The sequence below is a fragment of the Colletotrichum tamarilloi genome (genome assembly GCF_030869305.1).
Source record: "Colletotrichum tamarilloi strain Tom-12 chromosome Unknown Scaffold_6.1, whole genome shotgun sequence".
NCBI lineage: Eukaryota > Fungi > Ascomycota > Sordariomycetes > Glomerellales > Glomerellaceae > Colletotrichum > Colletotrichum tamarilloi.
Genome location: NW_026849389.1, coordinates 48,861 through 73,717, shown reverse-complemented (window position 1 = coordinate 73,717; position 24,857 = coordinate 48,861). Strand labels below are relative to the sequence as shown.

General features: G+C 52.5%; 10 protein-coding genes across 10 annotated transcripts; 4 read left to right on the top strand and 6 right to left on the bottom strand.

Moving 5' to 3' along the window:
* Positions 1–346: 346 nt before the first annotated feature.
* Positions 347–929, top strand: CTAM01_02567 (Erg28 like protein; the record flags this gene model as incomplete). The annotated part of the gene is made up of 2 exons (XM_060518605.1): positions 347–409; positions 477–929. 2 exons carry the CDS (start codon positions 347–349, stop codon positions 927–929), a joined length of 516 nt encoding a protein of 171 aa, XP_060386408.1.
* A 209-nt stretch (positions 930–1,138) lies between these two features.
* Positions 1,139–2,520, bottom strand: CTAM01_02566 (galactose-1-phosphate uridylyltransferase; the record flags this gene model as incomplete). Its single annotated transcript, XM_060518604.1, has 4 exons — positions 1,139–1,362; positions 1,416–2,060; positions 2,126–2,235; positions 2,420–2,520. 4 exons carry the CDS (start codon positions 2,518–2,520, stop codon positions 1,139–1,141), a joined length of 1,080 nt encoding a protein of 359 aa, XP_060386407.1.
* Positions 2,521–3,749: 1,229 nt separating this feature from the next.
* Positions 3,750–5,476, top strand: CTAM01_02565 (uncharacterized protein; the record flags this gene model as incomplete). The annotated part of the gene is made up of 2 exons (XM_060518603.1): positions 3,750–3,842; positions 3,971–5,476. 2 exons carry the CDS (start codon positions 3,750–3,752, stop codon positions 5,474–5,476), a joined length of 1,599 nt encoding a protein of 532 aa, XP_060386406.1.
* A 2,399-nt stretch (positions 5,477–7,875) lies between these two features.
* Positions 7,876–8,559, bottom strand: CTAM01_02564 (uncharacterized protein; the record flags this gene model as incomplete). The annotated part of the gene is made up of 1 exon (XM_060518602.1): positions 7,876–8,559. One exon carries the CDS (start codon positions 8,557–8,559, stop codon positions 7,876–7,878), a length of 684 nt encoding a protein of 227 aa, XP_060386405.1.
* A 3,502-nt stretch (positions 8,560–12,061) lies between these two features.
* CTAM01_02563 (uncharacterized protein) lies at positions 12,062–12,983 on the top strand (the record flags this gene model as incomplete). The annotated part of the gene is made up of 3 exons (XM_060518601.1): positions 12,062–12,212; positions 12,312–12,625; positions 12,741–12,983. The coding sequence occupies 3 exons, from the start codon at positions 12,062–12,064 to the stop codon at positions 12,981–12,983; spliced, it is 708 nt and encodes a 235-aa protein (XP_060386404.1).
* A 379-nt stretch (positions 12,984–13,362) lies between these two features.
* Positions 13,363–14,445, bottom strand: CTAM01_02562 (uncharacterized protein; the record flags this gene model as incomplete). Its single annotated transcript, XM_060518600.1, has 4 exons — positions 13,363–13,461; positions 13,513–13,596; positions 14,138–14,279; positions 14,351–14,445. The coding sequence occupies 4 exons, from the start codon at positions 14,443–14,445 to the stop codon at positions 13,363–13,365; spliced, it is 420 nt and encodes a 139-aa protein (XP_060386403.1).
* A 574-nt stretch (positions 14,446–15,019) lies between these two features.
* On the bottom strand, positions 15,020–16,928 carry CTAM01_02561 (acetylcholinesterase; the record flags this gene model as incomplete). The annotated part of the gene is made up of 4 exons (XM_060518599.1): positions 15,020–15,714; positions 15,796–16,255; positions 16,331–16,408; positions 16,473–16,928. The coding sequence occupies 4 exons, from the start codon at positions 16,926–16,928 to the stop codon at positions 15,020–15,022; spliced, it is 1,689 nt and encodes a 562-aa protein (XP_060386402.1).
* A 1,059-nt stretch (positions 16,929–17,987) lies between these two features.
* CTAM01_02560 (uncharacterized protein) lies at positions 17,988–19,190 on the bottom strand (the record flags this gene model as incomplete). The annotated part of the gene is made up of 3 exons (XM_060518598.1): positions 17,988–18,306; positions 18,456–18,837; positions 18,923–19,190. Coding segments are annotated over 3 exons (969 nt in total), but the record flags the coding sequence as incomplete, so codon positions are not given.
* A 2,969-nt stretch (positions 19,191–22,159) lies between these two features.
* On the top strand, positions 22,160–22,483 carry CTAM01_02559 (uncharacterized protein; the record flags this gene model as incomplete). Its single annotated transcript, XM_060518597.1, has 1 exon — positions 22,160–22,483. One exon carries the CDS (start codon positions 22,160–22,162, stop codon positions 22,481–22,483), a length of 324 nt encoding a protein of 107 aa, XP_060386400.1.
* Positions 22,484–22,921: 438 nt separating this feature from the next.
* On the bottom strand, positions 22,922–24,806 carry CTAM01_02558 (cytochrome P450 oxidoreductase; the record flags this gene model as incomplete). Its single annotated transcript, XM_060518596.1, has 4 exons — positions 22,922–23,128; positions 23,206–23,343; positions 23,413–24,413; positions 24,473–24,806. Coding segments are annotated over 4 exons (1,680 nt in total), but the record flags the coding sequence as incomplete, so codon positions are not given.
* Positions 24,807–24,857: the final 51 nt, after the last annotated feature.

Sequence of the window (24,857 nt, the reverse complement as noted above, 5' to 3'; positions counted from 1 at the left end):
GAAAATGCACTTCCAAAATCGCATCAGCCACACCTCGGCACCTCCCTCAATTGTTGAACCTACGCCAAGCTGCCGGAGAGCTTTGGCCAGCTTTGATGAGCCAAAGTCAAGCCACAATGCGATAGCTCCAGCCACAAAACATTCACTTGATCTTTTTTTTTTTTCTTTTCTTTTTTTTAGATTCAATCCGAATACGAAGGACCAGAAGCTTGGGGCAACTTAACGCTGAGCTAAGGAGATGCCGGCGTGATTGTCCACTCTTTTCCTTTGCGACTCAATTTTCCTCCTTTCTAAGTCTACACCACTCAGCGCCAATTGAGCTTCACGGGATTTGAATACAGCAATAATGGTGTCTCTCACGGATTTGCTTCCCCCAGCAAAGGGTATCTTACCCTACTACATGCTCCTGGTAAGGTTTTCAAGAACGAACTGAACCCCCGCCAGAAGCATGTCACTAACCAGCAATACTCTCTCAGCTCTCTCTCATCTCCATCGGAAACTCGGCGCAGAACCTCCTGACTCTCCACTACTCCCGCCGCCTTTACGACGGTAAATACGTTCGCAACACGAAGCTCGCTCCCAAGTCCGACAAGTTCAACCCGGAGGACTCGGTCAGCAAGTACATCCCCGCCCCCGCCGGCGCGACGGACGTTGTGGATCAGGCGACACCTCTCGCTGCGCGCTGCTTCGGCACCTGGACATTCCTCACGAGCATCGTCCGTCTTTATGCCGCGTACCATCTACACCACGCCCACATGTACGACCTGGCCATCTGGACCTACGTTGTTGCGTTGGGTCACTTTGCCAGCGAGTTGTTCGTCTTCAAGAGCATGACATTTGGTCTGCCGCAATACTTCCCCTTCACCCTAGCCACCACTGCCTTGATTTGGATGCCATTGGTGCGCGACTTTTACGTTACTAGCCCGTAAAGGGTTGATATTGTTGAAAAGTAGCCTGCGGGAGCCGCTAGAGACGATAACCTGATACCACATGAAGGCATCCTGTGATCTCGGCTTCTGCGCAGAAATGGGACTTTAGGATCTCTTCGGTTAAATCACGAAATGACGAGGATAGATAAAGCTTAGAAATGTTGTAATTACGAAGATGGTACTATTCATGGTATGGTCTTTTGTCTGGTTCACTGAATGGTCTTGCGGTACAGCTCACCGCCGGTGCCCCTGAGTCGAGCGGCGGCCTGCTCCGGTGTGATGTCCCGCTGAGGCTCAGCCATCAGCTCGTACCCGACAAGGAACTTGCGGACGGTGGCTGAGCGAAGCAGAGGGGGGTAGAAGTGCATGTGGAGGTAGCTGTTGTCGGCCTCTTCTTCGGTGGCATCGAGAGGTGCTTGGTGGATCCCAGAGCCTATCGAGTCGTCAGTGACATCTCCATTATTGCCCTTCACAAGCTGAACTTACTGTAAGGAAAGTGTGTCTCAAAGAGGTTGTCGTATCTCCTGGCAACCTCCTGAATGGCCTCGGCAAACTGCAACCTCTCCTCGGCGGACAGGTCGACCAGCGCGCGAACGTGTCTCTTGGGAAGAATCAAGACCTCGAAAGGCCAGACACCCCACCAGGGAACAACGACGAGGAAGTGCTCATTCTCAAACACCGTGCGCTCCTTCTTCTCAATCTCGACCTTGACGTAGTCCGCCAATAGATGCCTTCCAGCGTGCTGATCACGGTACTTGCCCATCTGCACCAGCTCGGTACCCGGCTCCTCAGGCATGGTCGACGTCGTCCAGATCTGGCAATGCGGGTGCGGGTTCGAGCAGCCCATAGCGGCGCCCTTGTTCTCAAAGATTTGCATGTAGCGCAGGTGGTGCTTGGGTTGGGGCACGGTGCTCGCGGGCGTCGCGGGGGGCAGCTCGAGGGCGGCGGCGACCTTGGACAGCGGGTTGGAGGGGGAGAGGTGAGAGGCGTAGATTTGCGTCCAGACGTCGATGACGGGGGCAATCTCTGCGGTCGTCATGTCGGCGAGCGTGACGTGGTGCTTCTCGGAGAAGGTGAGCACGTAGCATTTGCCCGTGGCCGCTTCCGCACGCAACAGGGACGAGGCGAGGTCTGCTCGAGTTGCAATGTCAGGGTTCGGTTCGCTTGAAGCCTGTGAATGGGTGCATGTTGCATACCATCGCTTTCTGTCTCTGGGTGGTACTCAGCCTGCTCCTCCTTGACGGCGCTGTAGTCGTTGACAAAGACGAAGGTGTTCTTGTAGTCGGGGTTGGAGTCACCAGCCGCTCTAGGGTTTCGAGGGCAGAGGTAGCACTTTATCTAGTCAGCTCATGCCTGTTGACTCTATGCGACTCGATGAGAACATGCCTTTGGGTCGTATTCAGGAAGCGTCGTCGTAGACGGTCCCTCCTGCTGGCCTCTGTCCACCTCAGCGCATGTCGCATTGTAAGTCAGGTTTAGCGCATTCTTACTGCCAGGGACGCTTGGTTCGGTGAGGGGACACCAGTAGCCATGTGCCCTTCAACGGGTTGTACCGTCTGTGGGAGATGTCGTCGAGGATCTTCTCAGGCATGGTGATGCTTCGCCTCTCCACGCTGTGGAACGTATAAATGAAGGCGGGGAAGCTTTGCGACAACAAGTAACAAATCTGAGTACTGCCGCGAGACCCAGAGCAGGAAGTGAAAGGGCCGAGAAAAAAAAGAGCCTCGAGTTTATTTAAACAATCTTGCTATTGTTCAGACTAACTTAGTACGGACGAGAGAGAAAAGTCCAGCCCTCGGCCGCGACCTGCCGAATGACAGTCAGGCTAGGTATTAATAAGGAGGTGTAGAGCTGCCACAAAACAGCTCATCAAAAGTGACGGTCGTATCCCTGCCTCGAGAGGTTTCGCGCCCATGCCTGTCGGGTTTGTTGGAGAAAAGGAGGGGACCGCGAAGACTGCCCCGCGAACCCCACCATCGCAAAGCGCACCATTGTCGTGCGCCCATCGGTGCCATCTTATCCGCAGTAAGCAGCGGCGGGAAAGCGGCGGAAAGCTCGAACCTGCCTCGGCAGAGACGTCATTGTGGGACACTGCATTGAGAAAGGGAAGACTTTGGTAAGCCAGAAGGGCAATTCTTCTCCTCAAGGCTTTGTTATTGCATGTCGAATGAATATGCTGGAACTCATCTCACACCACGAGCGAGAGTTGGTCGAAGAGAAGCTGGTATTGTGGAAAGGGCTACTGTACTTCGTACATGCCAAAAAGTGGTGTGCATGTCAAGAGACAGTCCGGGCATTGGTCCGTCGACCGAACCAAATGGCGGGGATGACGGAGCCGTCCAGCCCGAAAACAGCAATGCCCGGGGCATCGTGGCTTGAGTCCAGGGTGTATTATGTAAGACGCAATCGGATATTTGTTTGCGGTGAGTGTGGCTTGATCCCTACTGCGGCTGAAGTGACATAGGTCAGCAAGGCGATGACAGTCGGAGGCCCGAGCGCCGGATAGACTTCGGGAGAACCATCGCTCCAGGTTCCGCCATCGATCTCCGGATTCAATTCGATTGGAGCCTGGCTGTGTTTCGACGGCTCACCTTGGAAATCAATCCTCGTCAACACGCGCGCGTCTCGGCATCCGGAATCCATCGATATCATCGTCAAACCTCACATCCACATCGAGAACCACGTACCAGTCACATCGCATCACTTATCGCTTCCCGTAGTCCCATCATATGCCTTCTACTGCATCATAATAACTCTCCCGTCGTCGGATCAGCCTGAACAGGGGCTGGCCTCCACGTCCCCACCGCAGCCCTGGACGAAATGGGCGTTATCAGAAAGAAGACCGTCACAAGGGGTGGCGAGGGCGGTGTCAAATATCATTGCGACATTTGCTCTGTAGACATCACCTCGACGGTATGTGTTTTGTTGACTTTATTACTTTTGATGATGATGTGCCCCGCGTCTGCGCCCCGGCGCATACCCAAATGTCCCGCCCTCCACACCTTGCGCATCGCGCTAACAAACATCTGTTGTAAATGCAGGTCCGAATCAGATGCGCGCACTCTGCCTGCAACGACTACGATCTCTGCGTCCAATGCTTCTCCCAGGGAAAGTCCAGTTCAAACCATAAACCCGAATCACATCCATACCGTGTCATTGAACAAAATTCTTTCCCAATCTTCGACCGAGATTGGGGTGCCGACGAAGAACTGCTGCTACTAGAAGGAGCGGAAATCTACGGCTTGGGGTCATGGGCCGACATTGCCGACCATATTGGTGGCTTCCGCCACAAGGATGAGGTGCGAGATCACTACTACAAAGCCTACGTCGAATCTCCTCGTTTCCCGTTGCCGAAACGATGCAGTCCACACGATATGGACCTCGCGAACGAAATCTCTCGCGAAGACTTTCAAGCGAAGAAGAAGCGAAGGATAGAGGAGCGGAAGGAAGCCGCCAAGAACGCACCTACGCTGCAGCCCAAGACGAAGCCCACAGCCTCTGTACCGTCATGTCACGAGATTCAAGGATACATGCCAGGTCGCTTGGAGTTCGAGACCGAATACGCAAACGAAGCCGAAGAAGCTGTACAGCTCATGCAGTTTGATCCGGGCGATGGTCTCAACCCTAGGACAGGCGAGTTGGAGCCCGAGATGGAGCTCAAGTTGACAGTGATGGACATCTACAATTGCCGTCTCACGCAGCGTGTGGACAGGAAAAAGGTTGTGTTTGAGCACAACCTGCTGGAATACCGCGAAAACACCAAGGTCGAGAAGAAGAGGAGTAAGGAAGAGAGGGACTTACTGAACAAGGCCAAACCTTTCGCTCGGATGATGAACCACGATGACTTCGAAAGCTTGTGTCAGGGTCTCATTGACGAGTTGAACTTGAGGCAAGCTATTTCGCAGCTACAGGAATGGCGAGGTGTGCGGATCGGAGATTTACGCAGTGGTGAAAAGTACGAGACAGAAAAGTCACAACGAGCGCAAAAGGCGGTGCCTATGGGATCCATGGATAGAGACCGCTTGGCCTCGGCACAGCGGTCTAAGGCTGCTGCTGTACCAGATCCCCCAAGCGGCGCCGCCTTGCTCGTGGCCCCCGAATTGCCAATTCGGTCCGCGCCAGCTCCTGATGGTACTAATGGTACCATTCCTCCCAAGGAAGAGAGCAAACCCCAGACCAATGGCGCTGTCAACGGAGCAGCCGCCAATGGCACCGTCATTGTCGCCAACGGTACGGGCCCATCTGGCCCTGTTACACGGCAGAAATACATGGCCGCGCCGCTACCCGGTGTCACCCCGATTCAGCTCACGCAAGACGGCGCGCCAGACTTGCATCTCCTCACGCCGGAGGAAGCCAAGCTCTGCGAAGTGGTGCGGCTGCAGCCCAAGCCCTACCTAATGATCAAGGAGCAGATTCTAAAGGAGGCATTGAAGAGCAACGGGACTCTCAAAAAGAAACAGGCCAAGGAGATATGCAGGCTAGACACTCAGAAGGGCGGCCGCATATTCGACTTCTTCATCAATGCTGGCTGGGTTGGCCGGGCGTAGGATGATTCGGACGGTTCAGATGATTCGGTCGATCCGGATGTACCTATAGGTTCTACGCACAGTGTGTGACTTGCATTCGACTTTGAGCTTCGGCGTTTCCGTCAAAAAGGGCGAGGGGGGTACTGGTTTCTGGGAGTAGCGGTTTAACTTCTCCAAGGTAGTTCAAAGTGTACCAAGATACCAAATTCAAAATGGCAACAACTTGCTCAGTTTCTCCGCGCGGCATTATGAGATGTTATATCGCCACACATGTTATTGATATATACGATTTTCCTCTTGCTTAGCATTACAATCTACTTGGTCTGAGACTTAGAGGTGCGTTTACGGGATAAGGCACGTTCACATTTTCTGTAACAGGGACAATCCCTCCAACAAGCTGGGCGGTTAAGGACCAGTAACGTACTCGCTGAGGCCTCAGCTTCTTCGCCGCCAAGGCGGCTGGCATGATGTTCCCGGCAACGGATGGTTTTCTCCTGTGTCTCTTCGAAGCTGGCTTTCCATCGAAGGCCCCTCTTTCGTCACTGTCTTGAACGAGGTCGATGGACCGGTCACCTTTTTTGTCGGTGGTTTGATCAGCTGGATGCCGAAGTCATAAGCTGGTCGGGTCTGCGCAAATGGTTTTCCAGAGATCTCCTGCAGAGAAAGTGAAGTAAAGCGCGGGATTTCCAAGCTCCTCCGTCGGCTTTTTGGACGCTCAAGCTGACGCGCGGGTCATTATCTGAGTAATATGTGCTTCTTTTTGACATTTCTCAGGAGGTGGGGTTCCCAGGAACCTGTAAGAAAATGGGAGACGTCACGGCCGAGAAGAAACTTGGGAGAGGAGTGTAAAGTGAAGACAGTAGGCGATGAAGATTGTAATTCGGGGTAAAGCGTGGTTTTCATGGAAATGTCCCGCATATACAATATCGTGGATTTCGGCGCGTTTCTTACGTGTTTGCCGTAGATAACGCAGAGACATTCCTGGCGGTCAGCCGTCTCGATGCTTTGTTTGTGTCTAGTGTTGGGACTTCGAACAGCGCATTAACATCTGCGAATACTCAACGACCGGCGAAGGGTACGCGGAACCGAGGGCTATACCTTATGGCTGCCTCGAACGCCATCGATTACACAAACGCCCCCATGTCAGCGCACCCAATTCTGCAGCGAGGAAACGAGAAATTAGTAATAAGGAATCACACCCTGGGAGATGACCAGAAATTCTTGGAGGATTCAATTAGCAAATGAGAGTCAAAGTGATAAAAATGAGCAACGGCTGTTGATGAAGTTACGACGGATTGGCTGAGTATCTCACTCTTGAGGATACACGGCCCAAAGAGACAAACAGCACGATCACATTGCAGACTGGGCTCCCATCGCCCTTGATGAGACCAAACACGCGAATCCGACGCGTCAACTACAAATTGAGGTGTAGTTGGCTGAATACGCCAAGCTGAAGGATATGCTAGGCAACACGCCCTATGTTCATGATAGAAACCTTGCTATTGATGGGATAGTGCCTGTCTTCAAGAGACTCTGATCGACCAATAGTCGGCAAAGTCGGACGGACCTCCTCCAGCTCACCGCGAGCGTCTTGAATGGCGTGAAGTCAGTCATCCGACGAGGTGTGATGGCAGGCGAAACAACAGGCGGACAACCACAGGAGCATCAGGCTAGCGAGTGGTGTGTTTTTGGCGTTGAAAGACGCAAGGCTTTCAGCCGCGGTGGAGATAGTCTTGGGCATGGCGACGTTGGGCCTTGATGCCACAATTGCTTAGAGACTTCAGTTCGTTGGCCGTGACCAAGAGAGCAGGGGAATCGGAGCACATGGCTACTACATGTCTAAGTCTTCAGATCTCGTATCATGCAGAAGATTAAACAAGAAGACTCCTTGCAAAATTTCAAGCTAGGAGACCGTGCTTTGTCCTTCTCTGGTTGGCGTTGTGTCAAGAGCAGGGAACCCTCATGCTGTGCGGGTCGTGTTGGGTCTGTTCACCGGTTCGTTCCATTATGCATAGTTTTGATTGAACTCTTTGTCGACTTCCTCGGGACCCTAGTCCATGTCTATATGCCTCATTTTGTATTTCAGCACGGCCGAATACAATTTTGTCAGTCAATGACGGGCCAGGTACTACATTTGGACAGAGATCAGCATGTAGCAAACATCACAGATGGACAATTGCATGTGAAAGAACTTTTGTTGAATTGACTAATTGGGTATAGGTACTCCCGGTGATTAGTTATACAGATGAAACCGAGAATGGTGACTGATTCAGGAGGCCGCCGCATAGGCAATTATTTCCCAGGGCTTTTCCAACACTTGGTTTCTCCCCGCCAAACCATCCCTAATCTCAGGTGGCCCGCAATGGCCCTCAATGACCCTCAAGGAGGGCTTTTTGGCGTTGCATGAGTGAAGAACCCATTTACAGGACAATGGCGCCGACGATGCCGGCCGCGGCAGCGGCAGCAGCGACAAAGAGTCCAGTCTCGCGGGGTGCGGCGGCGGCAGCAGCGGCAGTGGTAGAAGCAGCGCTACCGGAGGCAGAAGCACCAGAAGCAGAGGCAGATGAGCCGGAGCGAGAGGCAGTGGCACTGGCGGAAGCCGAGCCGGAAGCCGTGCCCGTGGCGGTCGCAGCGGAGCCGGAACCGGTGGCAGTGGCGGTAGCATCGCCGCTGGTGAGGACGGCGAGGGCGGTAGAGCAGATGGCGCTGCCGTAGGCGTCCAGGGCGGACGCGACCTCCGGGACGTCGCTGCAGGCGGAGTAGATGTCGCGGATCTCGGTGATGTGGGCGTCCTGCCAGGACTGGAGAGCGGAGGAGTAGGAGGTGATGATCTGGCCGGCCTGGCCCGTGATGGAGGGGAAGACGCAGGGGTCAGTGATTTGGGGGATGTCGAGGTTGGTCTCCGTGGCGAGGGCGGTGGGCTCGGTGGGGAAGTCGTCGACGATGGTGGAGTGGGCCATCCAGACGGAGGCGCAGGCAGTCTTGTCGCGGGCCTCGAGGGCGTCGTTGCCGGCGCGGCGGAGGACACGGGGGAGGGTGCCGGACATCTCGAATGCCATTGCGCCGGTGGCGGCGGCGGCGGCGAGGAGGAGCTTGGACTGCATTTTTGAAGAGATTTGGAGTGTTGTCTTTCGAGGGAAACGAGAGTCTTAGGCTGTAAAGACTGTAGGTTGTCGTGATGTTGTCTTAAGGATTGGCTGCTTAAGAGAGTTGGAGAGACAGGATACACTTGGAGTTCGATTCATGAGCGGACTCGAGGGGAGGAGCGTATGCCTTTTATTGAAGATTGACGAGGAAGTCGGCCGTCACTTGCATCCTTCCTCCTACCCTTGTCAGGTACATGAACATCCCTGCTCCATTCACGTCGCCCAGCATGCCCAGCAGCTTCCCATGCACCCACGCTCGCCCCGGCGAGCTGTGAACGATGTTGGGAACCACAGAACGATGCCTCTAGTCTATCCAGGTGTGCCACGACAAGACCTCTAGCGCAAGGTACCTACCCGTCAGTGGCCTCCAGCCGAGCCGCCGAGACAAGATGGTGGCTCAAGTGGCTACACTCGGAGTAGTCGTTCGCCCCAGTGCCCCCCTGAGAAGGGCAGAAGCTGAGAGTCGTGAGTCGTGACTAGGTAGAGTGGTGGACCTTGGTCCTGGTACCTACTAGCGGTTGCTGCCTGCAAAAGCCTGAAAGGGGGATGGAACGGGATATTGGCAGGAGATGTTTGTGATGCAATGATCGGCCATTGCCTGCCGTCGGCAATTCCTTCGTGAGAATATGATGCCGGGGGCGAGAATTCTCGAATCGGCTGGCCACAAGCACGGCGCGTAGCGTCACGTTGAGGCGAAGCCGAGAAGCTAGGGAGAAAAGATTTAGTCTAACGGCAATGCGGCACTCCAAAAGGTAGCAGGGTCGCATTCCCTTTCATCACATCAGATTCACCGTATCAAATATTCGCACCCAAGAGGGAGACATGCTGGCCCGCTGGGACGAGGTTCATCACAACTCATAGCTCTCGATGGAGCAAGCTTCAAGACTCTCGAAATGGACGGCAACCTGCAGATATCCATCCGTACCTGAACTCGCGCGCTCTGCACGGCGGCACGCACGGTTGCATGGGGTGATAGTTTTCGCGGCAGGGCAACCCCTGTCCGTACCCGAAGGTGGGAGTTCCTAGCAGATTGCCTTTTGCAATATGCCAGGGATTCAAGGCTTTTTTGTTGCTGGTCTGAGCTGAACATGCCAGTAAAGGAAATCATCAATGGCGATCCGATATCTTTTTGCGTTTTTCTATGGTTTAGGATCAAAAAGTCCCTTTCTCTGCCTTATTTACTCGCTTAAACATGGATGAGTATGGAACGCATGGGACGTTTTGATGGATCATGGGTACTGGGCTTCTTCTCATGGATGATGGAGGTTCCATGTTAAGTGGTCCTGGGCTCGCCTGATCGTTTATGACCAATGAAGCTTCTGGGAACACTCCGAAGCCATTAAGATTGCGTGGGTCCAGCGATGGAGACTTCAAGTTGGCTTGATGGAATGTGATTCGATGTGGGACGTAAACAACAACTGGGAGGTTTCAAACTTTCAAAGGATTTGGCTCGGGTCTTTACCATCCATGCAACGTTTAATATCCTGTTGCTCTTACATGACAACTCTTTGTGATCGTGAAGTCGGGCAAACTTGACGGTTCTATCGATCCCTTCTCACCATGGCAAGTTGGATGGGTTGGCCAGTCGGGTACGCAGTACATAAGACAGCTTTCAGAACCACAAGTCCACAGAAGGATGTTGGTTCCCCGCATAAAAACACAAAGCTGTGCTTAGAGAGAGTCTGGGCTTAAGTCACGGCGAGATGTTTCCCCTCCTTTCTCCTTCTCGTCTCATGCAATAGTCTGCATCCGTAAACCACCAGAGTTATTAGCTGTGCCGCAATCCAGCAGTGATTTCCCGTCAGCTACTTTGTACGTTCAGAGACAGCGAACGCCGATAAACCGGTAGCCGTTGCCGCTGAGCCGCGATTCAAATTTCCCTTCTTGCAAGGGATACACACACAGCTACCGTCGGTAATACTGCACTGCATTGACTGCTTGGCCACCTAATTACCATACAGCTAGCTACCTGCAGTAGTTCCTTTCTGTTGCTCTCTAGCCTCTTCTGGCCCTGTTCGCGGCTGGATCCGGCACTGCCTCGCTACGTTGCATTCATACGGTCGCTAGTGCTGACGGTGGCATCTCGGGCGCCCTTCTGTCGGCCAACCACGGCTGGCCCTTCACCCTTCTGACATGTCACCACGTTTAGAAGGTTTTAACCGTCTGCTCCTTTTTCTTGTTTGACGTTGTTAGTCAATCGCTGGTAAGTGCTCCGTAGATGATGTCGGGTTTGGGGGCTGCGCGCGAATATTTCCCCGACATGCCCGACAGGGCGCGCCTGTTGACGTCGATCCCTTTTACGTTCGAGTCAAAACAGTGGTGACAGTTGAACCAACAGAAGAAATGGTCGGTCTTGGCAATGAGGCTCGATCGCAAAGAACCACCTGTTAGGCTGCTGGAGACTCGCCACCCGCGAGCGGAAGGATTGGGAGGAGAAGACTTCGGTATCGCTACTTTGTTTGGAATAGAGCTTCCAATAGTGCAGCCCTAAAGCCCTGTCAAAGTTTTCTTTAACGTCAGAGAGGCATGACATGCTGGAATCTCTAGATGTGATGCTGCAAACCCCTGAGGTGATCTCCGATATTGGCGGGTTTTGCCGAAACCCGCCGGACCATACAGGCAAGACTAGATATTTTCAGGTGGGCATGAAGCACCATGAATATCATCTGGTACGGTAATCGGAATGATGATCACAGGTTGAAGGCTACCCTGCTCTTCGTCTTTACGGCTGTGTATGGAGGCAGGTTGACGAGCACTCTTAGGAAGCACAACATATTCTGAAAAGGGCTTGACAGTCGCGCGGCTCCCATATTCCCAAGTCAACGACTATCGCTGACCTTTGGTCTACTTTCTTCTACCTTGAATAGCATGCTTGAGACATAGTGAGTGTAGGTACATTCGGGGTCAGTTGATCATTGGAGGGAACTGGATTTCATGCGAAAGAGATAACGATGGCCCATACCAATAGATGCAGAGCTACACAGGGCGTTCGTCATCATATATCAATGTCCATCGAGGAGAGTTTACGAAACAAGTGAATGCTTTCTTCTAGGTAGTGCCAAATATACACATTTTGTCGTCGGTAAGTCCCAGCCGTTACCATTACGGGCCGCGTAGTTTAGAGTTATGCTCAAAGACCAAGGCCGTCAGCCGGTGCTGACGCTGGCGTAAGCCACCTCCATCAGCGCTCCAGCCATTCGACGTCCGTCCCTTGGTAGGGCTGACATGCATCACGACGACAAGGCTCTATTCGACCGGACCACCGACCACCGTCATTTGGCGACACAGCAGCTCAGCAGTCATGTTGCTGACATTGGCATATGCAAACGGCACGTCACAGCACCTGCGCTGTGTCTAATTCTGGCCTTGATATGTTGCTTAAGAAGAAGTGGATGCCCAGTTGCGGGGGGAGAGCTTGACGGAGACTTGAGCCTCCAACTTTAACCATCAACAGTCCATTATGAAGACCTTTTCCAGCTTCGTAGTTGCCACATGCTGGCTGTTTGTGGCCTTAGCCCACGGCCACACAGTTCTCTCCTACCCAGGATGGAGAGGTAACACCTTCATCACAAATGAGACATACCCCTTCGGAATGCAATGGACCTATCCATGTACGTCACCAAGCTCTCTTACGTCTTGCTACACAGACCAAAGACAAGAGCACGCATCTTTAGCTATCCAAAGGCTGACGTGAACCCCTCACCACGCAGGTGGCGGCCTCGGCGTGACGCAAAACAGAACCCACTGGCCCATCAGCGGCGGCGCCCTCGCCGTCCAACCGGGCTGGAACTCGGGACACAAGACGGCGCTCATGTACATCAACCTCGGCCTCGGCGAGTCGCCGAAGAACTACTCCATGGTCATGGTGCCCCGGTTCCAGCTGACGGGGCCCTCGAACCAGGAGTACGAGGGGACGTTCTGTCTGCCAAAGGTGCCGCTGCCGGCTGGTGTGACGCCCAAGGAGGGTGATTTGGCGTCGATACAGGTCGTGGAGGCCGCACAGCATGGTGCGGCGTTGTTCAGCGTACGTTGTCTGACCAAGTGTTACCGTCTTCCCAAATATTTCATGCCTCGTGGAAGTGCGCAACACTACTGGGATGGGAAAGTGCGAGATGAGATCGTGTGGCTGACTGTGATAGTGTGTCGATATCATCTTTACGGAAGACGCGTCCAAGGTTACCCCGGTGACAGCGGATAACTGCTTCAACTCGACGAACCTCAAGGTTGAAGCGGCGACGCTCGAGACGAATTCTTCGCCTATCACTGATCCATCGGCACCGGCGACCACGACAACTACTACACCGAGCGCGTCTCCAACTAGTGGGGCTCCCCGGTTGGCGTCAAGCTTTTTCGGTCTTCTAGCCTTGTTGTTGTTTGTTTGAAACGCTCTGGCAGTCGATGGTTTTTGACGTACCCGTATGTCGCGGAATAAAAGTTGAAGTCTTGCAACATTGTTACCCTTTGTGTTCGTGGAACGGGATTATTGCAGATACGTTATTATACGGAAGAATAAGATGGAGACTTTGAAAGGCGGAGCATATACTTTCATATCCTTCTCAGTTCACGATATGCAGAAAACGCGTTGATTTCTTAGGCAAATCCATGAACTCGTGCTCCCCACCATTAGACCTTGAAATGATTAGACCTCCCTGTCCAGAGTCCACATGTCGACCGTAAACTGCTGTAGCTCGCAATCGCTTGATGTTTGGCCTGCCCTGAGACATCAGGCATGCTGTTCTGCCAAGTAGTAGAGGGTCTTAATTATTCTAGCTCCAGGTTCGCCTCCATGCCTCCCCACTCAATGACGCGGAACTTGCTCTGGTCCTCCATCCCGTCCACGTCGGTGCCGACCATACTGAACTAGTCAAAATTCTCCAGTTTCGCACGATTATCTTCGTTCTTACCACTGACTACGCCTCTCAAGACGAGAAAGACCTTGGCGATGGTGTTCGGGTTCAGAGTGACGGTCGACTTTGCTGCCTTGTCCAAGTCGGTCTGCGGGATGAAGTTGAATGCAATAGAGCTCCGTCGAGGTAAGATACAAAGTCGTCGAAGGATAGGACGTAGTTGTTGGCGAAGTATGCTAAAGGGGTTTGGGGGTTGAAGGTACAAGTCTCTGTGACTTCGCGTAATGGGTTGACCAAGGCATCAACTTCCCAGGATAGGTAGCCGCACTCCATGTTTGCGGCGGTGTCCTTCGGGAAGGCCCTGGCGTCGGCACTCTCAAGCGGGAGGGTTAATAAGAGGTAGATTGCCGATTGAGCCCCGTACGAATCAAATTGAGAGTGTCGTTGTCGGTGACAGAGTACCTCTCCAATGTTTCGTCATAGTCTAATTGCAGGCCATTGAAAATAATGTCATATTCTTCAGGGCATATACCCACTCTGGCCTCTACGGCAGTTTCGAATTCTTCGACGGTGGCGGCTGGTGAGATCCTCAACGAAAAGTTTTCGCCAGTCACTCCAGTAACGTATCAGCTGGCTATCTGAAACTTTCTCATTTTCGTGCTCAAAAACTTATAAGTCTTGACATTGACATTAATGACCATCAGGGCTGATCCGGCGATGTCACCAGAGCACGCTCGTTTCCGCTTGGGCGCCTCTTGAGGTTTATCCTCGAGCTTGATGATCGGAGCAGCCTTTGGCTCCAAGCGAAGGACCCACCCGTCCTCGACCGCTCTGTATGCTGACTGATCAAGTTCAAACTCCGGTTCTCTAGACTTCGAAGTGCAATGAACAGTCAAGTTGACCGCTTTGCCCTAAAGGCATTCCGAGCGTCATTCATGAGTTGAGGGTAGGTTTCTGGACGGGCGGTGAGACGACGGCGGTCTCCGAAGACCATCATGATCAAGGGAGTTTGAGACATCGTGAAGAATGATCTCCGAGTCGTCAAGAGGTGGGCTATTGGTATTTATATTGGCGAAAATCCGGCTCTTTCGTTCGGGCAGATCGGTAGTTTGATTGGAGTCGGGGCTAGGCGAAGCATAGATCGGTTGACAGTTGTGAGAGTGAAAAAGTATGAAAGAGAAATGAACTTGACCAGGGAAATCTCAGTGAGAAATGAGGGCGAGTGAGTGAGGAGAAAGAGTCGAGACTGAGAAGGCGTGAGAGAGAGGTGGGAGGTTGAAATGGAAGGGGCTGGTTGCTCCTGCCTGCTTCCAGTATCCGTCAAAGGGAACGAAGAAGACACCGCAAGTAGTACCTTCCTATTAAGACGTGCCTTGAACTCAGCAATTCGAAGGTGAAGATTTTGGAAATGCAGACACGCCTGCTGGAGAAATCTGAGAGGATATGGAGCATCAAAGAAAGATGATGTCGTTTGCTGCACGTGACCTTTAGCAGGAGGAAAAGCTGTTCAGTTCGAGACGACTGGGCCTTTGTGGTACAGAATATGTCATTTAAACGGCTTGATACTCAGGCTAATGATCCAGCTTCTCCGGGATGGATCTCCAGTACTCGATGGCCTCCCTTCGAATGTCATCCTTCTCGAGCCATGTCTCATTCTTACTCACGTTCACCTGCCACCCCAGACCGTCTGAGCCTGGTTCAAGGTAGTTCTTCCACTCAGCGGCGCCTGCAGCTTTGAACTTATTCGGGTCACCACTAACAACAAAGCTGGCGTAGAATCTAGATAGAATGGTCCCAGCTTGCGGGTATTGCGTATCCGGCTCGGCCCAGGCATACGGAACGTCAGAGCCATGCGAGATCCCGAGGTATGAGGCCACGCTGTTGTTGGTGTTCCAGTGCAGTTTCCATACGGGAACTTCTGCGGCAGACAGACGCGTCGCAATCTCCTGAGAGGCGCTGATGTAGGACGTTTCGCCGTAAACCGCAGTGAGTCGGGTGAACTGAGCAGATTGGCCCCGGGAGTCTGCAAAAGGGCTTGCAGGATCGGTCTCGGGATCCGGATACAGCCGGGAGAAGACCTCTCTATCGCTTTCGTTGAGCCCGGGATAGAGATTGGAGAGCCATCCCCATGCTTCATCGTCCGTGGTCAGGTTGGTGGGAGCGTACAGACTGCCCTCGTCGGTGATGAACGATGTCAGCGCCGGCAGGTGGTTCCATGTGTTAGAGTCCCAGGTTTCGGACGGGAGACGCGGAATGATGACAGCATCTGAGAAGCAAGTTAGTCTTACCAGATTTAATATCATTATCCTGCAAGGCGGAGTCGTCGAGGAGAATGAGGAATACTCACCAGACACAGGCTGGAAAGGATGGGTGCCGTTGTATCGATACGCCGCTAGCAAAGCAGTCGCCGTCTCCTCAAGCACTTCAACATCCACGGCTCTCAAGCACGAAAGCAAATTCTCAGCGGTTTCATTACTCTGACAACCAACTCCGCTCACATACTGCTCAAACTGCCTAACCGTCAACGGGTCCGAAGCGCTGGGAAACGACCGTCCCGTTGGACCGCCAGACTGGAAGATTGCCTGCTGAAATAGCTCTTCGCCAGGAGTGAAGGTATTCTGGTAGTGAAAGCCCACAGAGTGAGCGCCTGCTGACTTGCCCCCCAGAGTGACGCGTTCGGGGTCACCTCCAAATGCGGAGATGTGCCGATGGACGAAGCGGAGAAGCTGGTGTTGATCCTGGAGACCGAGGTTGACGTTGCCGAGGTCTGAGAGGACGGGGTTTGCTAGGAAGCCCAGAGCGGCCAGCTAAGAAGTCCATATTAGTGAGAATCCTCAATTTTGGGATATTGAGAATGGACATGCTCTGTAGTTGAACGTCACGACAATCAGTGGTTCTGGGGAGGAGGCAACGAGTGAAGCTCCGTCAAAGGTGATGCCAGCGCCGTTGCGGAAAAGGCCCTATGAACCCAGTCAGTTGGCAATCAATTGGAATACGTCATAAAAAGGTCGGAGCGAGACTCACGCCATGAATCCAAACCAAAACGGGTAACTTCTCATCAGCGCTCACGCCCGTCGGCCTGTAGACATTGAGGTTGAGGCAGTCCTCGCCGTACTCCAGTGCGGTCGTGATAAACGTGACCAAGTTTGAGTTTCCAGGCTCTTGTATGCAGACTTTACCATACGACGTGGCGTCCTTTGTTCCGTTCGAGGAAGATGGCCAGCCGACCGGAGCAAAACGAAGGTCGCCGATGGGTTGTTCTGCGTAGTCGATGCCATACCATACGTCCACCGGACTCGCAAGCGGGTAACCGGACGTAGTGTTAAATAGAGTCTTTCCGACATAGGATCCGTACGATGGGATATGAATAACCAGAGAGCTGTTGCCGACGATTGGACTTCCCGATGCAGCAGCAAAGAGCAAGGCGCCAATGGCTCCAGCCCTAAGCCAGGAACCGCCTTGGGTATGCGACGCGAACATGGCGACGAACACAGACGGAAACACGGTTGAAAGAAGGTGAGTTGGAATAACTCTAAGAGTTGGAAAACCATTTCCAAGACCCCCTCATCCACCATTTATATGAGGTTACATGGAGAGATAGAGCCGATTCCATGCCGGTGGTTTGACCCCTCTTGTTGTTGACATCCTTGTAAGTCCCACAACCAAGGTCGAAGTCCCCGCCAGAAACTGATCGCGCAAGAGCTGTCTAAATGACGAGACTTGCAAAGACAGAAATTGTTCGCATTCTTTGAGTCGGCTTTCATTGTGCTACCTCTCATAAGGGCTGGAGATATTTCAGGTACAATAAAGTGGCGGTTTCCATTGGTCAATGCCCTTCATAAGTCTCCAACGCCCAGGTAGTCGGTTGAACAATGAGTGCATCATGAGTGATTTGATGCTGTAGATCTCCAGGAGCCCTTGTATTTGAGATCTTGGCACTCAGGAACGATTCTCTTCAGTACGTCTATCGGCAGCTGTCAATGATCCATGTTCAGAGCGATAGGCAGGCTTTCGGAGAGATAGCGAGCCGAAATCTGAAGGATCAAAAATGAAATCTGGACCTTGTTATCGCGAATTCCAGACCCTCGTTATCAATATCTTTTTCCCCTGTCTTGATATTTGGGGTAGCTTGAAGCAAATTTGAGGAGTGGTGTCAAAGACCGAGAACGGCTGGACCCGCCGCGGAATCCGGGAACAATGCCGGCACCGCAGCTTCGTTTGCCTACCGCAGATGGGCAGTGCATCAAATAACATGTACCAGGCCCGCGGATCTGGATACATCATGAACTTCGCATAGATGCCCCGTGGAGCCGATTACCCTGTCAGTAGCCTCGCGGGCTGCAGCGACACATACACAAGCTCAACATGACGGGATCTGTAACGCTGACAGACGTTGTATCTCATTATTAATCGAAAGAAACCTCATCATTCCCTCAGCTCCCTCTCAGCCGCCTTATGTATTTTGCTTGGATATTCATGTTGACCATCACGTCATAGCCTCACTAGTCTCTATACACACCCCGACCAACCACATTTGCCTTACTCTCTATTCATCATCACCGGGCACCCTCCTGACCTCTTGCTATCAACAACATCAGTGTGCAATTTGCTTATGTCCTCCGCCGACAGCTGGACATCCTGTGCCACCGCCTCATCGAACCTCGCTTCCGGGCCGCGGTTATCAGTCTTGGCCTCCTTCTTCACCACGCCATCTGGGGCAATCTGCCGGAACATCTGCAGTGAGTCGAACCATGTGTCCACGCCCTGCAGTCGCAGCTGATCGTCCACACGCGCGATCGTCACACCTTCAATGTCGATCTGTCCACCGTGAGCCTTGGCGGTGACCTTGTCTCCTTTGCTGTACACGTGCATTTTTGTCAGTCGCAGTTACACGGCCACAACCGAATAAGAAGAAAATGACAGATGTCTGCTAAATGAGGGTGGCAAAGCAGAGGCACGTCGAACAGAACAGTGTGAGGAGGGGGGGGGGGGGGGAAGCACGCTCACTCGTTGAAGCCGACGTAGTCATTCTTCATGACCCCCCAGTGACGCCACTTGAATGCGATGCACGGCGGGCCACTATAGACCTCAATGACCTCCCAGGCGAAAGTGGGCATCATGCGCTTGAACGTCTTGTGGCTGGATGCAAAGTCTGAGTAGTCTGGGCTGTAGTACTCGTTGGGCGTGATGACGGCGTTGTAGGTGCCGACCTTGAGCATGTGCTCGCCCGTCTGCGGCGCGCCGCCGTTCACGGAGAAGGTGTAGTTGGCGTGGTCGACGGTCCTCCAGTCGTCGAGCTTCGTCTTGAAAGAGGCTTCAACCTCCCAGTTCTTCACCAGATTCTCAACAATCTCTTCGAGACTGCCCGCCTTGTGGTTCATCTTCCTGCCTAGAGAAGTAGTATTGTCAGTTTGAGACCTCCCAATACACCGGGTGGATAGAAGTATGACGTTTTGAGAGTGATGTGATCTTACCTTCTCTCCAAACTTTGCGCGTTTTCGTGTAATCTGGCGCCCTGCCGTATCTCCACTGCACACCCTCATCGCTAAAGACGGCGTTGGGGGTGGTGACATAATCCGGCAACGCATTTCTCTGCGCCGCCGCGGCCTGCGGCATGGGGTCCTGAGCGTTTACGAGAACCATATTGGGCGATGAAAAGCTTTCGGCGTTAAGGAGTTTCGAAAAGAGTGAGACGAAAGAGGCTTGTTGGCTCTTTAATAAGTTCTTGGAGAAATCTGCCACGGGGGAGCGTTTGTTGTCGCACTCAAGTCGGTGGTGAAATATGTCTTAGATGCGCGTGGAAGAGAGGAGAGACACGGGGCGTTATACAAGTCCTTTTTTCTTTTCTTCTCCCCTCCAAAGAGTGGTGGCAATAATCCTTCAACCACGGCCTTTCCCTGAAACGGAAATCGCAGCGTGATGGGGAGAAGGAAGAAAAGGCGAATCACTTGAGGCACTCAAAATAACCTTCCAGTCTGCGCCGCAGGATCGGGTGGGAAGTTTTCTGCAATGCGTGCTGCAATGGGACGGACGAGAGCGGGGCGACGAAAGGGAAAGCTGGGAGACGTCCGAGCTCGCAGATTATCTTCGGAACACAACCAGATCCGTGTGCGAGAAGGGGGGCTCGTACAACGATGAACGCAAGCCTGGAACCCAAGCTGGCTCAGACAGTCGAGCGCCAAAGCGAAGGAGAAGAGTTGCGGGTGGTTACACGGGCACTGGGCGCACCGCAGGCGGCAGAAGCAAACAAGTTCAGATTCTGCACTTTGATACGCTGAGCGTCGTCCCGGGAAGCGAAAAGCCCTGGGCTCATCTGACTTGATCAGCAATTTGTCGTGATTCAGACATTCCGATTGTGTGGGAGAGAACAATGGAAACCTACATGATGCAGGCGGCGCGGAACGAGGATGAGGGAGAAGCCACCCAACCGGTATTGGGGCGTTATCGTGCGAGGAGTAAGCAAGATCTCTTCGCCAATCGAGGCTCTTTATGCGGAAACTGAGAGCGCAAAAGCTTAGTTTTGCTCAAGGGAAGATTGATATATCTCATCATCACGGAGCACGAAGCCATTCTTATGTACATTGGCAAAGAAGCCTTCACCGGCACTTGAGTATCGCCAATTCTGGCGGGGAAAAGAAATTATAGAACAGAGGGAGAAGCGAGAAATGTTGACACTTGTTGAGCGGACGCAGGGAGAGAAAGGGAGGCTGTAATATCGACTCCCTATTGGCTCGACTGAAAGTTAATAATCAGCCAGATCGACGACTCTAACAACCTTGAACGGGGCTCCTCCCCTGAGTTGTCTCTCCTCCCCCAGGAGCGAGTACAATGTCTTTGATTTATCACGTCTGTCTGGCTTGTGGGTTGCAAGAGTTGTCTCAGTCTGATAGCCACGCGGATAGGAAGGCAAGCAACTTTCCGAAGCTGCGGCGGCCAATCGCGTACCGCAGTCCCAGACAAATCGATTTGATCTGGCGTTAGTCACTAGTCGGGGATGTCGGGGGGTTGGCTGGCACAAGAAGAAACGAGGACGGCGTGCTAGTGACACCTTGCCTCGTGGTTTGGCACGCTGGGAAAGTAAAACAACGCACTTCGCCACGCGACAATGGGTCACTCGATGCCGTAGCACCCCCCTTTTGAGTGTCATCATCATCGGCATCATCATCGATGAGACGGAAAAAAAGTCCTCGTTCCCGACCTGGACTGGGCCCCTGTTCCCGACTTGTCGATAAAAAGAAAGTAAAGAAAAGCCACAGAAAGCCTAGCGCTTGAGACAATAGACCGGGACGCGAAATGGGGGCGCTCTGGTTGGCAGGAGATAAAGTCTTGAACCCGTGAAGTCGACATTAGGATCCTTGGCCGTTGAGGGACGCATTCCAGTCAAGCCCACATGTCATATATCAACTAGTGGGATGAAGTTGAATGGGCCACACATGCCGTGCCGCCATATTTTGATCATTGACCGGATCATTCGGTATGCGAGTCGGCCTAGCCGTCTCAGACACAACTTGTGCCCGACAGTCTCCTGTGGTCGCACACATCCATGGGTAGATCCAGCCACAGGCCTCCCGATGTGGTTGTGCCGAGGGGCCCCGCAATCGGACGAGCCCTGAAAGTGGAACCCCGTCCGGAATGTGTCATGAGGGCGGGACGGGAGGCGCCTCCGTTAGCGGTCAGATGTTTATCCCTCTCGTCGACTAGAGTCTCCCAGAGTGGTCATGTCTTGTCAGCAACACGCCGCGAGGCTTGCTTCCTTGATTGTGTTCAACGTGTCGAGAATTGTCTGGTGAACTGCTTGGATGCACACATGCCCTCGGCTTTTCCAATGTAATCTCACGTTGAGATTGAGACTGTTCGGTGTGGATGGTGACATCGCAATCCGCAAGTCGCCTTTTTACTTGTTCTCACCAACAGGAAAACACCAGCTTCTGCAATAGACCGTCTACTAACCGAATCGCGATGATATGCCCTTTTCAGAAAACAGGGCATCCCAAAACGAAGGCCGAAGTGCCATCAGAAGCCCAATAAGGCTGGTGTCAGCAACCGGCGTCAGAGTAGCATACTACCGCGCGGGTAATGTATTTTATGCGATGGAATTTAAGTAGTTGCCAACCTTAGAAGTCAATTCCGCTTTCTGTGGGCCATTATAGTTGCTCCGAGGCGGGAAACATCCTAGCAAAGAGCCGATCTGTGGAGAGCCTGCAGGTACCGTCGCAATGGCATCGAAAGACATCGGATGCCGCCGGCTAGATCCTAGCCATACTGTACCAAGGCAGATAACTTTCCTGAACAGCTGTGCGGAGATCTGGAGAGCCGCCCCTCACTCGGACCACAATCGCTTCTAGATTTGCTTGCAACCTTCCGTGATGAGCTGTCAACAGCCTAATTGTCTCCACGTATAGGACCACTGTTGGTTGCGCTTTGTAACAATTTGATCAGCTATTGAGGGCTTTTCAACCTGCCAACGGATATCTGACCATTGTTAGACGGAATCAAACTGTATCCGAAAGGTTCAATTACTCTTGAGGATTCGAAAGTGATGGGTATAAATACATGACACAGTTCACGGACGAAATCGAGAGACACACCCACATTGCATTCAAACACATGATTCGTCTTCTCCCAACGACAAGCTTGACGCCGAACTTTCAAAATAATTTAAGCCTTGAATCTCTCAATCTTACTTTGGACACCCTCTCCAAGCGATTATCATGCAGTTCACCATCGCCACCCTCATTGTTCTCGCCAGCGGCGCAGCCGCTCAATTCTGCGGCGTCGTCACATCACCTGTGCAAAGCTATGTTCCGTGCACATTGGAACAATATCCCGTGATGGATGCCGAATGCACGGCAATTGGCGGCACAGTATCTGGCCACAACCAAGAGAGTGGAGATGCTCGGTCCAACTGCATCACGTACTGCAACAACGTTCCCACCGGCGGACACGACACGACCGGTAACATCCTTGGCCGTCACAGCTATCACGTCTACGTCGTCGACTCGTGCACTAGCTGTGGCTACTGCGGCGCTCTGTAAAGGATGTCCACCAGATAATAAATCGATCAAAAGACGAGAGCAGCCACGCTACTTAGGTAACGAAAGAGGAAACAGGCTGGGTTCCGCGTGAGGTTACATGTACGCATAAGAGGGCTGGGAAGATGGCAGGTCCTGGCGCTCATATTTCAGTATTATCTACTTTATCAAGATTCAAATAAGACCCTGTAAATTTCAAGGCATTACATCATACAAGAGCTGCCGCAAATGGTGAAGTTGTCTCCGTTTGCAGACCGTACTAGAACTTAACAGGTTCCAAGCGCTCGTTTGCTTATTGTGTGATGACAGCAAATTATCAAATATGCAGTACAGCTCGAAGACTGTTTGGTCCACACCCGGAGGCTTGATAACACTGACTTTGCGGACGGGACCAGATGCGCAAATGCTTCTGGCATACCCAGAACACCATTCGTGGTGATTCTAGTTGCCTGCCATCCTCGACTTCACCTTGACGTGGAAGTTCTTAGGCTTGACGAACCATGCGTTGCGTGTTTTCCAGGCACCTCTTGGTGTAGCAGCCGCACCTTCAAGCTTGAAGTCAAAGTCCCGGATAAGTCGAGGAATGAGCTTGGACATTTCCAAGATAGACACATTCTTGCCAAGGCATGTGCGTGATCCCAGCCCAAACTGGAAGACGGTTCATGTTAGATATCATATGCCCCAAGAGAGTTAGGTAACCATAAGAAAACGGTGGTTCATCTTACAGGCATCCAGTTTCTGTTCATCACGGAGATCCTTTCTTCATTCTCAATCAGCCAACGATCGGGGTTGAATTTCTCGGCATCGTCTCCGAAAATGGCTGTGTTTCTGTGGTGGACCCAGCTGTTGATTCCAACGACGGACTATCAAGAACGGTTGAATGGTTAGTGATCACCAGTTGGGGACTGAGAACATGGGAAGCATTGACTCACTCCCGCCGGAAAGAAACGCTCGCCGATGGTAGCACCGCCCTCGGGAACAATGCGCTCGAGCGGTAGGCCCACAGCTGGATGGACGCGCAAAGCCTCCTTGATCACTGCTTGAAGATACGGCATTTTCTGGCTTTCTTTGAAACTCGGTGCTTGAGACAGCTCGCCGCGACTAGTGAAGTCTGCAATCTCCTCGCGAAGCTTCGCCAAGGCATCAGGGCTCTTGAGCAAGTGGTAAACAATGGCTGAGATGCTGATACCTGTCGTGTCCGACCCGGCAAAGACATTGCTGGCGCAGCCGATGAGAAGATGCCAGTTGGTGAACTCAGTGGGGTTGCTGGAGTGCTTGGCCAGGAATTTGGTGAGGAACGTCTCTCCAACAGCAGCGCCGTCTTCGGCACCTTTGACCTCGATGACCGTCTTTGGAGAAGCTCGCTCCTCCTCAATGGTCTGCGCCGTAAAGTCTATCACATACATCATCTTCGCTCCCATGCCAAGACGCTTTGTGATGCCGGTAACCAGTGGTGCAATGTACATATGCACGGAAGGAAAGATACCAGTCAAGCTCGAGTATACCAAGCTCTTATTGATGTTGTCAATGACCTGTGCAATGTCTTCGCCACGATCCAGGAAGCCGAGACGCTTTCCGTAGGTCATCATTGCGACAGCATCAAAGGCGAAGCACTGGAACCAATGTCCGATGTCTACTGTAGAGCCAGCCTTGGCAAACTCTGAAAGACGTTGAGAAAAGAGAGCACCGCAATCATCCACGTATGGCTCGTAGTTCACAAGAGACGTCATTGAATACGCGTTGGTGTAGAACCGTCTGCTGTGAGCATGACGCTGTATCGAGCGATCCGAAAATACGTTCCATTGATCCTCATTCGGCTGGAACGGTATGTACCATTCTGACTTCTGGAATTGCGTACCATGGCCATAGACAGTCTTGAGGGCTTCCGCGTCGTTGATACTGTATCGGTTCGGGCCGTAGCGGACGATGGGCCCTGGCGAGAAAGGATAAACTTTAGTACATATACTCCTTGCTATCGCTTGACGCTCTTACCGTATTGTTCGTGTAATTCTTGGTTGACCTTCTCAAATTTTCCCTGTTTAAGGCGATGAAAATACCAAAAGTCTGTGTAGCGAGCCAGCAAAGGCCCGGACACCGATCGTAGGGGGGAGCGAAGCCACTGAACAAAGGAGACAAGGATCTGGGCAAGGAGGGAAAAGCCTGCAAATGCCAATAAGAGTTGGGTATTCATCGTAAAGATGCTCGTATAAATTATGAGGAAGATAGATAGGCAGATGAAAAGCTCAATATTGATTGATAAAGCAGACAATTCGCGTGAGAGCTGGTCTCGAGCATTCCTCGAAAGCAGATGCACGAGAATGATGGGCTTTTATAGCGGAAGAGTCATCGTATTTGCCCATCCTATTTGAGACGAACC